Source organism: Siphateles boraxobius, unplaced genomic scaffold, assembly GCF_051911475.1.
Source record: "Siphateles boraxobius isolate OS27281-9 unplaced genomic scaffold, OSU_SipBor_1 20, whole genome shotgun sequence".
NCBI classification, from domain to species: Eukaryota; Metazoa; Chordata; class Actinopteri; order Cypriniformes; family Leuciscidae; genus Siphateles; species Siphateles boraxobius.
Genome location: NW_027508811.1, coordinates 20,256,324 through 20,274,214, shown reverse-complemented (window position 1 = coordinate 20,274,214; position 17,891 = coordinate 20,256,324). Strand labels below are relative to the sequence as shown.

Here is a 17,891-nt window from a genome sequence, read left to right as displayed (position 1 = left end):
GCTACCTGGGACTGGAAGTATATATATATTAAGTGTGTTTAAACTGTCAAGAAGTGAGTGAACTTAAAGAAAAGAGCCGAGGCCCAAGGGAGTGAAGTTAGGGTGGGAGAGAGAATGGACCGTACCTCATAAATAAGAGGCTTTCTATTTTTGAGACATTTGTCCAATAGCAGATGTGTGAGGACTAAAAAAAAATTATTTCACAAATAATCACAGATGTGTGTATTTAAGCGATCCACAGCAATTTAAAGGGATAGTTAATGCAAAAATGAAAATGTTGTCATCATTTGTTATGTTCCATAGAACACAAAAAGAAAAAACTGTATTGAATGTACTGAATTTATCCGTTTGTGTTTTACAGATAAAAAAAAGAGTCATACAGGTTTGGAATGACAGGAAGGTAAGGGTGAATTAGCCCTTTAAATCACTTTTTTAATTTTGTAGATTTATCATGTATGATGTGTTTAGTCGCATGGTCCCTAAGATGGAGTAACTTGTCTTATATTCCTCATTCATGTGTGAAATAACAATTAAGATCCATAAATGACTGAAATTAAATTTATGCTTGTGAAAATGTGCTCATTCACTTGTAGCAATAATTATAAAGCTAATTGCGGTATTAACAAAGTAATATTACAAGAGTGTTAGCCTGCGGGAAAATACATTCATCATTTGTATCCTGACGCTTTGGGATTTTGATAAGATGTGCAATCATCAACAGAGTTTGAGAGAGCGTAGAATTTTATTAATTTTTTGCAGGCACTGTTTTATTACTCACAGTGTTCAGAGCTACAAAAACATAATGAACATGTAAATAGCATGAAGATTAGCACTTACAGAAGACACGACCAAAAACACCAAGATTGAGTGGAGAGCAGAGCGCACAGAGATGAACACGTTCAGACACACATGCACACGCTCACACAGATGCAAGAAGGTCACTGAATTGTATTATTAAAGGTCTGAAACAGATTGTGTTTAGTAGATAATCTTGTCATAACAATCTATTTATATACAAAAATATAAATAGATTTTCTGTCTGTATATCAGTATGTCAATAAGAAAGACAATGTACAGAACATATTAAGCTACAGGGTACAACACAGTAAGCTACATAACAGATGTTCAAAAAGGGAGAAAACAGAGCTGTCTATGATCAAGATTACATCTAGTAAAAGACAAACGACATGGAAGCATTAATAAATAAAACAAGCACCGAAAGCACAACAGGAGATTGAGAAAAAGACTTTTGAGAGTCGGGTCAAGACACGGCACTTTTGCTCACGTGCTCTGTTCATCTGTTTCTCAAATCGAATAGGACTATGAGATCAGATTAAACCTAATTCAAGACAAATCCATATGGCCGCTTTAGACTATAGAGAAGGCATCCATGGTTTGTGTTATGAAGACTGTACGTTTTCAAATGCTTTCGTTTTGATCCACTGTGTGATGGGTCTGTCTAAAGCTCTTCTGCTGAAGAAAGTCCATCGGACCGGTTTCCAAATATGGGTTGATTAGCCGTAGGAGCTCAGATGAGTCATGCAATTACGCTCACAGAAATCTAGCCATTTGCAATGAGATGTCTTGAATACGCAAGAGAGTGATGAACTCTAATTTGTACTAAAGGACACTGAGCATTTGTGCATTGTAAAGGCTGCTCTGTTCCTTTTGTTCGGTATATAAAAATACACATGAACCCTAGGAAATCTTGAGCACATTGGCATTTCTTTGTGTCATCTATTCCAGAGACAGCTTGTTAGTTCAAGACAAGAACATTTCACAGTATTATTAGGCTAATTCCAGGTAAATGGCTTCTGGGTAATCTTGAGCAAAATAAAACTTCTATTCACGTAACCTTCAGATATCTATGCTTTGGTTTGATTAGTACTTTAGGTAATTCACACAGAAATGTTGCTATTTTAAGTTAAAACAGAGATATTAACACATGTAAATATTAGTTTTCTGACAAGTAGCTAGCTATAAATTAGTATCAGAAGCACCTAATATATCATATTTTCTACTTTTCATATATTTTCAAATAATAATATTATGCTTCAGCCAGAGAGTTAATAACCTGAAGTTAACATAGTTGCATTAGTGATGCTAATACTGCAGTTCAAAAAATCTGCAGATATTTTGGCGGATATTCAAGAGATCATTTTAAACTAGGCAATGTACATGAGATCTGTTTGATATGGCCTGTATAGCTGGTGAAACTCCTAGCATTTCCTCAGTTGGCATCAATGCAGAATCACTGTCCTTCTAAGATTCAGATCCTGCAATAAATCACATCTCATGTACAATTAAAGACACAATAAGTATTAACATCCAACTCAAGCCTCACATGTTCCCTTTTCTCAAAGATGTATGCTGCCAGCTTTAGCAGATGGAGATTTACAGATGATTTGCAAATATTACTAGAACTGTGTCCCTCTCCAACTTGCCCAGCATCTCTAAAGATAAAGATATCCAATCCAGTAGACAAGATTGAAGAGGCCAAAGGCGGTTGGGAAGAATATTCGGGAGTAGGAGTCGATTTTGGAGACATGGACATGCATTCTGTTCTCACGCCAAGCTCCGGAGCGACAATCATCAAAGCAGCAGAAGAAACTGGCACAGTCTTTCCCGTCCAGACATTCGTACGCATAATCATCATCGTCATGGTAGGGAGCAATATTGTTCATCTGCAGCAGAGATGTCCCTGGTCTGATGTTAACCGTGCTGGGTTTCTACACAGAGGAACAGCAAGGTCATAAACGCTTTATTGCTAAAACAGTGTGCAGTACAAAAGCAAATGCCATAGCTGCTGCACAGCACACTCAATTACCTGCTGACAAAAGTACAATGTGTCCTATTCTAACCTGAGCTGTGAAGAAGTTAGTCAGCTTCTTAGCACTATAAGTGTGATCAGCTAGGTGCTTAATGACTTGTTCTGTGTTCTAAGTAACATAGTTTAATATTTTGTCATTTGATCATACTTGCGTGACTTTAAATTATTTTTATTTATTTGTTTTTTAAAGAATATGCTTGCTATTCTTTTTAATATAATGAAAGTAAAAATCACAAAAAGTGGTGAATTCAAATAATAGATTTGTGTGAGGAACAGACCAGATTTATGTCGTAATTCACAGAAAATTTTAACATTTTAGTCCTCCTTAGCTTGTTCATGAGAGAAGTAGCAGTGAACCTTTCTTGTGAATCATATCTTTGCAATGACTTGGTTCATCCATTTCACACAAGAGGTTTATGTGAATCACTCATGAATCGCTGATTTGGTTCACAAATTCAATTCACTGATTTAATCATCGTTTCAGTTCATCACACAAAATGTAGCATATGGCTTCACAAGCTTTATCAAGTTTTATGGACCACTTCTATGATACTTTTATGGTGATCCTTCATTCTTAAAAATAAAGGTTCTTTCCTGGCATCTGTGGTTCCATGAAGAACCTTAAACATCAATTAAACCTTTTCATTGCGCAAAAAAAATGGGGTGGTGATGGCGCAGTGGATAAGACACATGCCTTTGGTGTGAGAGACCTGGGTTCGAATCCACTGTGAGACACCAATGTGTCCCTGAGCAAGACACTTAACCCCTAATTGCTCCAGAGGCGTGCGGCCTCTGACATATATAGCAATTGTAAGTCGCTTTGGATAAAAAGCGTCAGCTAAATGAATAAATGTGAATTTTATTTATAGTGGAAGATTATTAAAATGTTCTTCACACCTGTACACTGACAGGTTCTTTATGGAACCAAAATTGATTCCTCATTGTGAAAAGCCCCTTTTGGAACATGTTGTAATTATTTTTGTTTTAGAAGCTTAAAAGCTCAGATTCCCATTAGTTGTAATAGAAAAGAGCCATCAAAACATTATTCAGAATTTATTTTTGTTTTTCCTCAGAAATTAATGCACATTTTGAATGACATGACGGTGGTAAAATGATGAACTGGCCCTTTAAAAACAAATGAAGTTCATTCACCTGTGCATGGCTTGATTTGGTCTTCTTTTTCGGTCGATTGCTTGTGAAATAATGTAGAGTCCCATATTCCATAAGAGCAGCAAAGGTGAAGATGAAGCAGACAGACACAAATAGATCCATGGCTGTCACGTACGACACCTTCGGCAAGGACTTCCTCGATATGGTGCTTAGGGTTGTCATGGTAAGCACAGTTGTGATACCTATGCCAATCATGATGCACAGTAATTGACCACCCCATTGAAGCATTTCCTTTTCATTTTAACATACATTTGTATTCGTTCAGAGGCTTTTTAAAATTACCTAAAGATGTTCTGGCAGGTACAGCATCCTTGTTAATCCAGAAAGAGACCCAGGACAAAACCACTATCATACTGCAGGGGATGTAGGTCTGGATGGTGAAGTAGCCCATTCTCCGGCTCAGGTCAAAGAAAATAGTCATAACCACGTATTCCCCTGTTAATAATAATAACAACCGCTTGTGTTTTAATAAGAAGAATTGTTAATATTTTCATGAATTCACATAATCTAAAACCTACTATGTACTTACTGTAGTAATGACACTGGGTAATAACTGGGAACTAACCCTGAACCTACCCCTAAACCTTAACTTAAACCATGTAATTACCTTACATTACTCAGTACTTTTGTGGGTAAGTACATTGAAAGTGCACGTACAGTAAAATAAAGTGCAACCAAATTCGTTTTATCTTCCCATTTTCATTTTCCATTTATTACCTAATAACACTACCATCAATAACAATTGCTTGTGATTGTTCTTGTTATTACTATTGATTACTGTAAATATACTGTTATTAATGATAATAAATATTATTATTAATATATGCTCATTTATTGATGTTATTATCATTAACATTTACTTCAGATCTATTATTATTATGAATCTTATTATTTATTCTGTATGTTCATACCAGACTGAGTGTTTGCAACATCAGAAGTGTTCCGTAGGCCCACAAAGGCAAATTGGTAAAGCCTCCAGAAGCGCTGGTCTGCCACTTCAACCGAACGACGCTGCCATCTATACTGGATCTCATTCTTTGGATACCCATCTGCAAATGGAAAAAAGCACATCCACCAGATTGCATGTGACCTTTCATTTCAATATGCAAATGACAAATTTACAATGATGGCAGAATGGCATTGAGTAGCGCTCAGTGAGTGTAAAGCGCTGCATGCCCTTCCCATGCCCACAGTGTATGATGACAAATGAGAAGCTGAAGCATGGTGCTAATAAAGGAATGAGGGGTGACATAGACTGAGAAGAGGAGAGAGGTCTGGAGAAGGATGGATTCTTTCCTCACTCATTCCAAGGTTGGAGGATGGTAGCTGCTACAGGCCAGCTGTAATGTTAAGTTTTGTTGGCCGATATAGGCGATGCATGGTTGGCTGACAGAGGCAATGCGTGGGGATTGGCTGCCTGGCGGGCACTCAGGACAGGACTGAGGCTGAGTGACAAATTGACATAAGAATTTAACACCTACAGCTTGAAAACTCCAGAGGGCACGAATGTTCATCCATGGGAAAGTTATGCAGCTTAAGGTAGCATTCCGCGTTAATAGTCAACCTAACAAAAAAGAATAATAGACAATAGCAAAACAAACAAAAAATGTTGATTGTAACATTTTTGAGGCTTTGATATTAGTACTCTATGACATCAGAGATCAAACCCTCTTTCTGATTTAACAGTCCCTGACATAAATATGTGAATCAGATGTAATGGCTTAAACGTGCTGCAACAGACAGCGGGTGTAATTCCATACAAAAGCAAATGTTACGGGAACAGGAATACGTGGACACAAACAGCATTCACTCGGCTCACAATGTTAACCGTAGACACACCTTAGAGTATACATCACTCTTCCATTGCTCCAGAGCCGAAGAAGGCGATTCGGTGTCGTGATCCAGTGGGCGTCAGATTTACGCGAGTTGCGGAAAAACGTGTCAGGGATCCAGATTTTTCCCACCATGTTGCTGTTGAGCATGAGGACTTTCATTGAGCTGTTAAATTTGAGTCTGCTGTCGTACCACGTCTGAGCAAAGAAGATGTCGATGGTGTACTCCTAAAAAAGTAAAACACCTTACAGTTGCTTTTGTAACCTTGAAATTATGTGGCATTTGCTTGTGACAGAGTATGATGGTCGTGAAATGGATCTAAACAGGTTGTTTACAGTGTCTTATTTGTTTACAGCTCTGAACATAATGTCGTATTATATTTCTGCTCACCATATTGATAGGATCTACCGGCCCTATGCTGTTCACGTACACTGCCGCCTCAATCACAGTCGGTCTCACTAGAATGTAATTTCAAATACATAAAAATACGTTACAATATCAAAACAGTAAAAAAAAAAAATTATTTAAATAATTGTATCAAAAAATGTTTATAATATACAGCATGTATTCAGCATGCATTTTTAGAAAATATTGCTGTTTTGTTACATCTTTCATCAGTGCATGTTACTCCAAAGGAAAATTTGTCTTCATAATCTTTAATTATTTAATAACTTGCTGTTCCATTTTTTCCTTTCTCTTTCTGCATCACTTAGTGTGGACTATTGAATAATGTTAACCAATAGCCAAATAGCTATTTTTTTTCTGTCGCAGGAAATCCAGTCACAGAGACATGACAAATAACACAAGCACTGCTAGTTCACCTGCAATCATTCAGCACTTGCTCTGCACTGATTAACTGAGTTCTTCTCATACTTACACTCTCTCTCTATCTCAGACACATGAAACACAGATAAAGAAGGAAGATCAATAGTGATTTCGGTCTATTGTACCCAAACACCACTGAGATAAATCCTCTTAAATAATTGAGCTCTAGTCAGCTGCGTCGCTTGCAGAACACTGATGTACTGAGAATAAAGTGACTTGTAACATCAGCAAAATCCTAAAGCCAAACAACTCTTCATTTCATTCTGCAAAAAAAAGATGATTACATAAGAATTCTGAACTACTCAGAGGGTTTAACTGTCACAGTGTGTTCCTCTTCATTAGGATTAATAATACTGATGCCATTATCTTATAATTATTAACATTTTGCACCTGCCCATTAAGCTGTAACACTGTGTTTGAGGGTCATAAACAGGCCTAGACAGAATCTACCGGAATTTTGCCAATTTTTGGGCATAGATTCTGTGTGGGCCAGGATAAGCATGCAACCTTTTCCAAACAATGACTTGCCTCCGATATCTGGTCTCAGTTTGTTGTCATAACCTTGCAGTAATTTGTTTAGGATAAGGGTGACGTCGCTCTCGTAGACTTTTGGTGATAAAACCCATGTTTTATTTATGGGGACATCCTCATAATCTTCCTCCTCTGCTTTGCTTGGGCCAAATGCCATGCTGTCATAAAAAAGCAGAAACAGACAGAGGGAATATAAGTAGACAGACAGCATAGAGGAAAATAATATAGCAATATTCCATTTAAAATAGAGAATTGTTAAAAGAGCAGTTAGTTTATATGAGGAGCTTAAAATCTAAAGAGCGAGCGACTGATTTAAAGAGCTAAATATGTCAGGCAGAGTGAGAAAGAGAGAATTTGATGAGTTTTACGGGAAGAACATATAAAGTAAGTCATCAGTGACTATAAATGTATGAGAGTGCGAGAGTTTTTTAAATGAGCATATACTGGAGATACAAAGAGGAGGTTCTAATAAAAGAATGCTGTGATTAATGAAGATGTGTTCTGGCACTGGAGGGAGGAAACAGCTGAAGGTGAGGGGTTTAAATTATCACCCACAACTCTCTCTCTCTCACTTGCTCTCTCGCAGTATATCGTGTAAGGGCTTCTAAATTTATTCTGTGGTGCATTTTCTGTAGGAACAGACATATCGGGTATCATTTCTAACTGAGATGTGCACCAATCCCATGGACGTGAATTGTCTAGACTGGGTCTCCTCTGATGTCACAACTTCAGACTTTTTCTTTGGAGAAATGAAGGTGATGTGCATCAAAGCTATACTGGCCAAAAAAACTAACTGCACAAAAGGCAAGGAAATCCATCAAGATGTTTCAGGCACCTGGGTATCTGAAAAACATTCAAAACAAGATTCGGTCCCACTTTATATTAGGTGTGACAACAATGTATATACTTTCGTAAAAAATTCAGGTATTAGTGTACTTGCGTTCCTGTTGTATTGCAAAGCTCTTTTACCACTATTAAGGTGGTATACAGGTACGGTAAGGGACAGGGTTTGTGTTATGGTAAAGTTTAGTTAATGGGTAAGGGAAGGGTCAACAGTGTATAGATGTAATTAGAAAGATTAATTACAGCTGTAATTGCAGCTGGCATTTTTCATTATAAGTACGATACATAATCATATCTGCCTATATGTACACAATAAGTGCATTGTAGCAAATTATTAAATGTTAGTACATACTGTAGTATAAGTTAAAGACACTTAATATAAAGTCTGTCTCAAGATTCAAATGTCTTCATGCCTGTTATTCTGTAAAAGAAAATAGTTTAAACAGTAGATTTAGTGTGCTCGTTCAGTTGTGTGTAGTGTACTGTCATTCGTCTAGAGATGTAATAAAATGTATTAAAATGTGTTCACATCTGATCTGAATGGTCTAAATATTTATCAAAAAGTACCGAGACAAACAAGTACATTTGATTTATGTATTTGAGTTTTGTCTATAAAAAAAGGTACATTCCCATACATATACAACTAATGAAAGAGAAAAATCAATATGAAGAATCCCTGTGGATGAGACCAGTGGGTGGAGAGAATGTAGGTTATTGATCCCTGTAGGCAGAGTGCTGAGTAGTTAATGGAAAATACAGACAGAATATTTTCCTCGAATGCAGAGTTTGATATTGTCTGGACACAATAGTAGCCTCTGAATGACCTGAGCCTCTGAGACATGCTCTAAAATGACAAATGCACAGTTATAAGTCAAAGGCCTAAATAAAGCAAAACAAAATAAAACAAAAGGCATTTTCTGCCATAGATGAAACACTTAGGTTATTGTCAGTCACTTTTTAAGATGAGTAAATGAGAGGAATGTAATCTTACAAACCAAGTAGGTTTATTCTATTAAAAATTTGCATATTTACATGAATACCTTGAATGAGCTGCCAAAAATCAGCTGAAGGAAACCAAATTAGTTGGTGTTTATGTGGACTACAACTTATGCATAACATTTAGCTACATTTATAATGGAGAAATTGTGACATGACCTTCCAATCTGACTACATGATGATGCAAAACCTAATACTGTGTGTGAGCAATGTAGTTTGGGGTGTTGTTCGTTTAATTGCAGCTGTATGTATCCTCAAGGTTGTTTGTAGACTGACATTGCTCGTCCTCGCTAAAAAGACTTCAACACGAATGCTCTAAGCAAAACTGTCACTTACAATCAATTAATAGTATCAAATGTATTCAGAGTACAAACAACTGTACGTGTCGTGATTGACAGTTATTTGCACAAATGTTTAGGTGCGCTACAAGGAAAACGTAAAACTAAATCGTTCTGCAGCAGAATCACGCCTAAGTGTTGTCGGTCAAGGGCTATTTTTGTAGTCATATTGATTGCACCCCTTGTTCCTTTTGCCCCCTCTGAAACAAAAACTTACCAGACTCCCAGCAGACCGGGCAACAGCCAAACCAGTGCTTCTTTTCTCCGGCGGCGATGCAGCAGAACCATCGTGCGAACGCTCGGTTTATAACCAAACAATCTCCAAAATGAATTAGAGCGATCAAAGCTTTGAGAGCTTCAAGCGATTAGTAAAATGATAATTGAGCGTAAACGGATGCTGTCAGATGTTGTCTAGTCAACATCATAGAGCTTGAGCCTATGGTCTCTCTGTCAGGCAGCCAGCAGACGCGGTGTGGATGTGAATCGTGAATGCGGGATTTCGCTGATTGCGGCACCGCTGCGTTCCTTCATCGTTCTGCTGAGCGAGACGCTCTCAGTGTTTCGGGAATTATTAGAAACTGCCTGTAGGAAAAGAGCTGACTGCACTACCTCAGAGAATTCACATCAAGCGGTGATTTATGAGACCTTTACTTAGTTTTGCTGTTGTTGGGGATTAATTAAGTGGCAAATGCGACAATTTGCACCAAAATGTGCAAAGTGACCATCTTCTTAACCCTTGAAAAAAGGGGGAAAACTTACATGTGTGTGTTTGTGTGTGTTCAGTGAGCTTTTTAAAGGAATTTCTGTCAATAATTTCGTGTCAATTTCCTATAGAATCTTTTGCTTCCCCAGCTCCCCTAATTAGTCAACTCATCTTAAAGACGGCAAACAAACTTCTAAACTTTGTTGTTGTTTATAGGCTACTACTATTTTTAACCACTTAATAATGTACGATAAAGTGATTAAAAACAGCAATAGTAGACTATGCTCTGTCATAGGCTACATCTCATTCTTAACTGGAAGAACTCGAGCAATGTACTGTTGCTATGGTTACCTCATCAGACGACCGCGGCATTCTCTTCACGAGCATATTGGCGTTTTTATGGTTGGATTTTAACTTGGATCTAACTTTTGTAGTAAATTAACAGTTTTTTGAAAACGAGGTTGAAATGTATACTTAGCCAATATGTACAGTAAACAATACAATGTAATATTCCTCAATCTTTTGGGGATTCAATGCTTAAGACCAAAGAAGGGGGGGCAGAACTTGGATTGTTAGATTAATATTTTCTAATATTTGGGAAAAACATTTCCAGTCTCTTATAAGTTTTATTGATAGGCTATTTTTCATCCAATATCAAACAAAGGAATTCATTAGGCTTCATTCAGACATTAACTGTCAAATTCTGAACCAAGCTGACTGACTGACTGACTGAATGTAAAAATGCAGAAAGGTTTCTTTTAGGGTGTGGGTTAGTGTGAGGTTATACCAAGCTGTATAAAAACAATAGAAAAGTATTTCCCCATTAAGGTAGCTCCTTGTTCTGGAAGGTATTACGTAATCACCTGATATACCGGTAGGCTGGCTGTTCATTCATTATTGTCAGCACCACGGAGAGCTCCATGAAGAAGAGCAGAAAGAGACACAGATTGCCTGAACCTCATCCTCATAATAATTCCCTCTTCTCATTTCCATCACAACATATTCTGAACCTAATAATAATAAATGCCATTCAAAATGTTTGAAATGTCCGACCTTCAGTTTTTCAGAAAATCACATGACTTTGGTTTCAACAGTTCATAGTAAAAATCTACTATAATGATGTGTTCAAATAAATTATTGTGTAAGCCTATATTTCAGTCTATATTTGATCATACATTTCTCACAAAACGTTTTAAATGCTGGAATGCTCTGTTTCAGCCCCTGGTGAAGTACTTTATATTCAGATGTGCTCTGATGCTCTGAATGGAAGAAATCTGTATTATTATGTCAGCCATTAACATTCTGAGAGAAAATGATGTGGATCTGAGACGTGCCTGAGATTTTCTCTGCTGGACTACACACACACACACACACACACACACACACATAAACACACACACTCAATAACCGCAGGCTCTAGCTTAATATAACAGTGAATAATCATTTATTATCTATGTATATTACAATTTTAAATCAACTTTACTTTATGCTTTAGTTTTAGTTAAACGACCGCAGTCTCATTCAGTGGAATGGCATTTGCGAGCTGACGTGGCACAAGTCAACACATTGATAAGTTCGCTGTGTTCCAGCTGTTTCTTTTTTTGCCCTGCTTTTCCTTTACTATTAAAGGAATAGTTCACCCAAAAATGAAAATTATTTCAAAATTTACTCACCCTCAAGCCATCCTAGGTGTGTATGACTTTCTTCTTTTAGCTGAACACAATCTGAGTTATTAAATAATATCCTGGCTCTTCTCAGCTTTGCAATGGCATTGAATAATGTCAGAGTTTTTGAAGATCCAAGAAGCGCATCCATCCATCATAAAAGTAATCTATAAGACTCAGTGGGTAACTAAATGCCTTTTGAAGTGAAGCGATGGGTTTACATAATGTATATATGTGTTATGTATACAGAAAGATATACATTTAAAACTTTTAAATTTTAAATTGTGTGAGAATTTTCATTTTTGGGTGAACTATTCCTTTAACACTGGTGGTAAAGAGAAATCCACATGATGAATCAAAAGTTCATCAAAAGTAGCTTTTCAACTACTGTGGTAAATAACGTTTTTTACAATTGCTTCATATAGGGTCCATTTCTCAATGCTTAAGTCACTCTTTCAAAACTCTTCACACACAGAGCACAACAGCAGTCTGTGTGGGCTAAACTGTAGATTATTTATCATTGCTTTGACACAAAATGCATTCAACCACTACATCTTTCAAATGATATGAATTCATTTCTCACTCTGACGCAAACACCACCTAAACTATGTACATACAAGCAATTTGCACATGCATACTCTTTTCAAAATGGCTAAACTTAATTTCAAAACCTAGCATAATCAAAACCGGAAAAGACATATTGAAATATATTCCAAATCTAAAAAATGTAAAACTATCAAACAATTAAATGTAGCTGAACAGGTGTTAGTATTTAATTTTCAATACCATCGATACAAAAGGGGAAAACACAGAAATAATTGTGTGCTGTAATGTATATGGACTAAAATATCCTGCAGTGAACTCTAAAAAGTAGAGTGTCATTCCAGTATTCCAGTCATTCAGGTAGATTGACAACCTTTGCTAGTGTTATGGAAGAATGGCTTGATTTGAGACATGAAGTGTTTTGGGAGTTTCAGTGCATTTTGAATGTGAAATTTACTAAATTTACTGCAATGCCAAGCTGAAGGTAGGTAAGGAGAATGTGTAAAGTGTTGCAAAGTGGCCTTGCAATTGTAAAAAAACAAAAACAAAAACAAAATCTGTACAATTTAGAAGGTGCATGGTGTCATGCACACAAATATAAAACACCTTTGTGGTAACATGCAAGGCTTTCCTTTGTGCGGTGCAACAGGTACAATCGCGCTTTGGGAGGGCCCACGGCGAATAGACTGAGTACACACATACTACATAAACACAGAGAACCAACAGTCAACTTCTGTTACACACTTTAAGCATCAAAGCCATGTGCATGTCCCCTCAGTTGCTAGGCAACTCAACCAAATCCTTATTCATGCTTGGCTGGTTTCTCTGTTGTGGAGGAATCCCAATCCCATTCCCCCTCCATTTTCACCTATTTTTTATCTGTAATCTAGCAAACTTTCATCCATTTTTTTTTAATCTCACGCATGAACATGTAAGCGCAAATATGGGCACAGATGAAATCTATGATTTTTGTCATGTTTTAAAAACTATTTCTATTTAGCTTTAATATATTTTTATTTCAATTTTAGTATTTCAACTCAGTATAGTAAAGTACTGTATGTGCATGTGCAAAAAAAATTGCTTCAACCCTATGTTCCTATTGAATTGCCATTGTAGTACATAAATGCCACCATGTTGTTTGTTCTCTCCGATTGTTAATTTATCACAGGCGACAATAAATCAAATCTTGAAAGGAAAGTGCTGTGACATTGTCAGTCTGTTTGAGTAGAGTAGAATGGAATTAGGAAACAATGAAATACATTCTCATTAAACAAACAATTACAGTTTGGAGCTGCAGTTTTACATACACATCATGTTCAAACATCCTCGACAGGTTCCAGAGGTGAAGCAAACATATTAGTATGAATGATTTAGTTTTGTTCTCATATCATTTTTTTCTCATCACGATGCGCATTGTTAGCTGAGGGATCCATTGTAGAAGCTAAGCAGTGTTTGTGAAGGCTTTAAATGGCTTCAGCCACAAGCAAACACACACATCTGTGGATTCTATCCCTCTGTGATCTTTCACATCTGATAAACCCTCACAACATCCTCGCAGACGTCGCTTGAGGCAGAACGCTTTGTTAATGTCACCTGACAGGGGATCAGCATCAGTTCCACCTTAAAAGAGGCCAATAAATGAAATCCAACTTAGATTTTGAGTCTCTCCCCCCTGGTCAAGTCTGTGTGCGTAATGTATGTACGCACAAGTGGACACATCTGTTCTGACAGATGCTTGTTTTTGTACCCAAAGATATGCTTTTATATGGTGCAAAGGAGGCAGGATAGGTTAATGGAGAACTGTTTTTCTCTGTTAGCTGTGTGTGTGCAATGATAGCAGGCAGATACTGGTTCCATAACCAAAAGAGATGAGCTGGGAGCGCTGCTGTTATGCTATTAAAGGAAGATCTTAGATAAATGAACACAGGCTGCCGGTTCTCCTATTCAATGCTGCTAATCTCAAATTCTGCTGGTTAGTCAAAGCAGAGTCAGCTATACAAAAAGCCTTTAGACAGAATAGAGAGATGGATGGAAAAGGGAATGAAATGCAGGAAGACAATATGGATTGGGGGCTAGTGGATTTGACAAGAAAGGCAGACTTTTAAAAGCAGGGCAAAAAAAAGAAACAGCTGGAACACAGCGAACTTATCAATGTATTGACTTGTGCCACGTCAGCTCGTAAATGCTATTCCACTGAATGGGACTGCGGTTGTTTAACTAAAACTAAAGCATAAAAACTATTTTTGTTACATTTGGTATAAATGTTCACTGAAACAAAATAAAATATTAATATTAAAAAAAATATTAAAATATTAAAAAAAATAAAATACTAAAAAAAACATTTTTATTTAGTTTACAGTTTTTTTACAATGGCTATGACAATTTTTTCAATACTTTTAACAAATTTCCTAAACTCTTAACGCACCAACACACCTACATCACACAACTGGCAAAACGGTTAATTTCATGCTCAAAATCACACATTGTAAACTAAACTCCAACACTAATTTTCAAAATACAATAATACACTAGCAACAATACACTATGTCTACCAAAACACTGCAAACATGTCTCAAAATCAAATAATTTTTCACAACACTTACATATGTTCTTGTCCAACAGGAAGATTTAGTCAATCATAGCACAATGTCATAAAAACACTAACATTAGATGGAATTACAGAAACTGCATTATTTTATGTGTGTCCTTATACAACAGACAGTATATTGGATTGATCATAGATTGTGTTTTGCACTGAAGTTTTCTTTTGAAGCCCCTACATGTTTGTTTTGTTGGGTTTAGGTCTTTTGCTGCAGAAATTCAATCAACTGTTTCTCAGTAACAATAGAATAAAATACAGGGGATATATTTGTGTTTCAATTCACAATATACCGTAAACAGCTGTTTACCTTGACTTTAGTCTGTAAGGTTAGGTTTAGAACATGGTGTTTTCTGTTCTGACATACAGTGTTAAAGCATTGGTAAATTTGCCAGTAAAAATCCATTGTTTTGGTCGTGTGTAAAAGAAGTTCAAGAATTTTAAATTTGTGTTAATTGTATGCATTTTGTGTTAAAGCAACAAGAAATGTGTTAGCTTACACAGACAGATGTAGTGCTAACTGTGTTAAGAGTTTAGGAAATTTGTTAAAAGTATTGAAAAACTTGTCATAGAGATTGTAAAAAACTGTAATTTGATGTACTAAAAAACTAAAACTGAAATAGAAATGAATAAAAACTGCATAGGGATATATATAAAGAATTATAAAAGTTAGACATCAACCTTATATACAACCAAGTATTCCTCAATCAATTCATTATAAACAACAAGAAATTTTTTTATAACAGAATGCCTGTTTTCCCATTCAATTTTTGTAAAAATTGTATAGGGTCGCTAACAACCCAAGGTCTGTAACAGTGTAAGTATATTTTTTCTGCACAACAATAATTGAATCTTTGAAGACTAAATAAGTGGAATTAACCTTTATTCCACAAGGTGGAACTGACGGATACACAATGATGAAGTGACATTTCACTCATAGTTACCGTAGGCAAAAAACAAAACCAACCAATCATTAGCAAAACTTGAAATGGCTCAGTGATTTACTGCAGAGCAAGTCCTTAACGCAATCAAATATTAGTGTCGCTATCACTTGATGGTGGATCTCAACACAAATTGGATATTTTTAATGAAATCAAAGCTTTCTGACCAATGCAACAACCACTTTCAAGGTCCAGGAAGGTAGTAAAGACATCATTAAAATAGTCCATGTGAATACAGTGGTTCAACCTTAAGCTTATGAAGTGACGAGAATAGTTTTTGTGCACAAAATTAAATAAAAATAACAGCTTAATTTCTTCTCTTCCCTGTCATTCTCCTGTTTACTTTGTAGACACAGTGCAGCACTTTGGCCGACGTTGTACACATGAGCAACAGGACGACATGCATGATACTGATGCAGGAGCTGGCCAATAACGAGGCGGCGTTCTGCCATAGAACCAGGAAGCATGGACTGTGTCTACAATGTAAACAGCGTTGGAGAATGACAGGGAAGAGAAGAAATTGTTATTTTTGTTTTGTTTTTGCGCACAGAAAGAATTCTCATCGCTTTGTAAACTTAATTTTGAACCACTGAAGTCACATGGACTATTTTAATGATGTCTTTACTACCTTCCTCGACCTTGAAAGTGGTTGTTGCGTTGCTGTCTATGGAGGGGTCAGAAAGCTCTCAGATTTTATCAAAGAGATGAACGAAGGTCTTACGGGTTTGGAGCAGGGTGAGTAATTAATGACTGAAATTTCATTTTTGGGTGAACTAACCCTTTAAGGGTTATTATTAAAAAGAAAAAAATGAAAATATAAAACTACAATTTATTCAAAATATTAATACTAGGATAATACTAGTGATACTGATGTTAAACTGGTTTGTGGTGTTCGGTTTTGTGTGTCTATAGCTGAGAGAATTTATTTATTTTTTCTTCATAAAAAGATGACATTTTTGAGTGGCACAGTGCAAAAGATCACCCACACAAAAGGAGAGTAACTGAGTCATGTTAGCTATGACAACACTTTATTTCAGTCAACAGGGGAGCAGTCTTTTTGCCCAGGCAGAAAACTGAGAACAGTATAGCAAATTGAAAAGCTGTTAAAAGTAAACCCACTGTAGTTCATTCAAGCATTTATACTTGTCAGGATTGTCGATGTTAGTAATGAAACACTGTTTGACACATGATATACTGAGTGAACAGTAGATTTTGATTCCTATTTTCATGGCATCATTAGGCGTATATATCATACTGGGAAGCATATTACAACCTTTATCTGCTGTAATCCTGAAGCTACAATCAACATGTACTGGCAATTCCATATGAACAACATCATGTCACTGCTGCAACATTAAGTTAATGTGAGTATCAGTGGTCACAAAGACCAACATATTGCTCTCATTTTAACCTAATGACAGGCAAATTAGCCTACCCCAAACTATTTGGGACAATTCCCATAGTATTTTCAACAAAAATGTGTACAAAAAAACCCAGAAATGACTGAAAAGCAGTGCTAGTTCCACTCAAGACAGAGCTCACGAATCAGAGTGTCCACAACACTAGTGTGTTAAGGTGCTTCAGACAAAATCATTGAATTATTTAGCTTTAAACCACATGTGGGTGTGCGATTTCATTGATGATAAATTGCACACGGCTGAGAATTAGAAACACGGGTGTGTGTTGTGTGGAAAAAGATAATATGCAATCTAATTTGATGTAAACAAAAATAAATAAAGTGCCATATCTAATTGACTTGAAATGCTACATCAGTCAATTTAAAAGTGCAGTGATCTGTTTCACAGATACTGTAGTGCAGCTCTAACAAAACAACACAGCAATCACATTTTGTACAGGCTTTCATTTTAAACACCATTTCTTTGATGCACCATACCCGTGAGCTTAATTCATAATTTAGCCAAAATACTGACACAGACATAAACATATATTGACATATTATAAATACATAATACACAAATACAGTAAAATAATTTTTTTTAGAAAACACATACAGTATATGAGTTCTGTATGAAAATGCCTGTAAACACTGCATAAAATGACAAGGAAAAACAATC

The 17,891-nt window shown here is 36.3% G+C and overlaps 1 protein-coding gene across 2 annotated transcripts; it reads right to left on the bottom strand.

Moving 5' to 3' along the window:
* Positions 1–723: 723 nt before the first annotated feature.
* gabrg1 (gamma-aminobutyric acid type A receptor subunit gamma1) lies at positions 724–9,874 on the bottom strand. 2 transcript variants are annotated; one of them, XM_077237351.1, is made up of 9 exons: positions 9,584–9,874; positions 7,187–7,347; positions 6,224–6,291; positions 5,840–6,060; positions 5,482–5,564; positions 4,912–5,049; positions 4,283–4,435; positions 3,983–4,182; positions 724–2,729 (listed from the first exon to the last, which is right to left on the bottom strand). In XM_077237351.1, exons 1-9 carry the CDS (start codon positions 9,652–9,654, stop codon positions 2,454–2,456), a joined length of 1,371 nt encoding a protein of 456 aa, XP_077093466.1. In that variant the 5' UTR covers positions 9,655–9,874; the 3' UTR covers positions 724–2,453. The 2 variants fall into 2 exon arrangements, with proteins under 2 accessions (XP_077093466.1, XP_077093465.1); XM_077237350.1 differs by having other exon boundaries at positions 6,224–6,287; positions 7,183–7,347; positions 9,584–9,757.
* Between the last annotated feature and the right edge of the window lie 8,017 nt (positions 9,875–17,891).

Excerpts from the sequence above, each read along its gene's own strand:
- gabrg1 (XM_077237351.1), bottom strand. The coding sequence starts at position 9,654 with ATGGTTCTGCTGCATCGCCGCCGGAGAAAAGAAGCACTGGTTTGGCTG. Across the intron at positions 6,061-6,223 it reads CGGTAGATCCTATCAATATG|GAGTACACCATCGACATCTT; the intron begins GTGAGCAGAAAT and ends TTACTTTTTTAG. Across the intron at positions 2,730-3,982 it reads CCAAATCAAGCCATGCACAG|AAACCCAGCACGGTTAACAT; the intron begins GTGAATGAACTT and ends TCCTCTGTGTAG.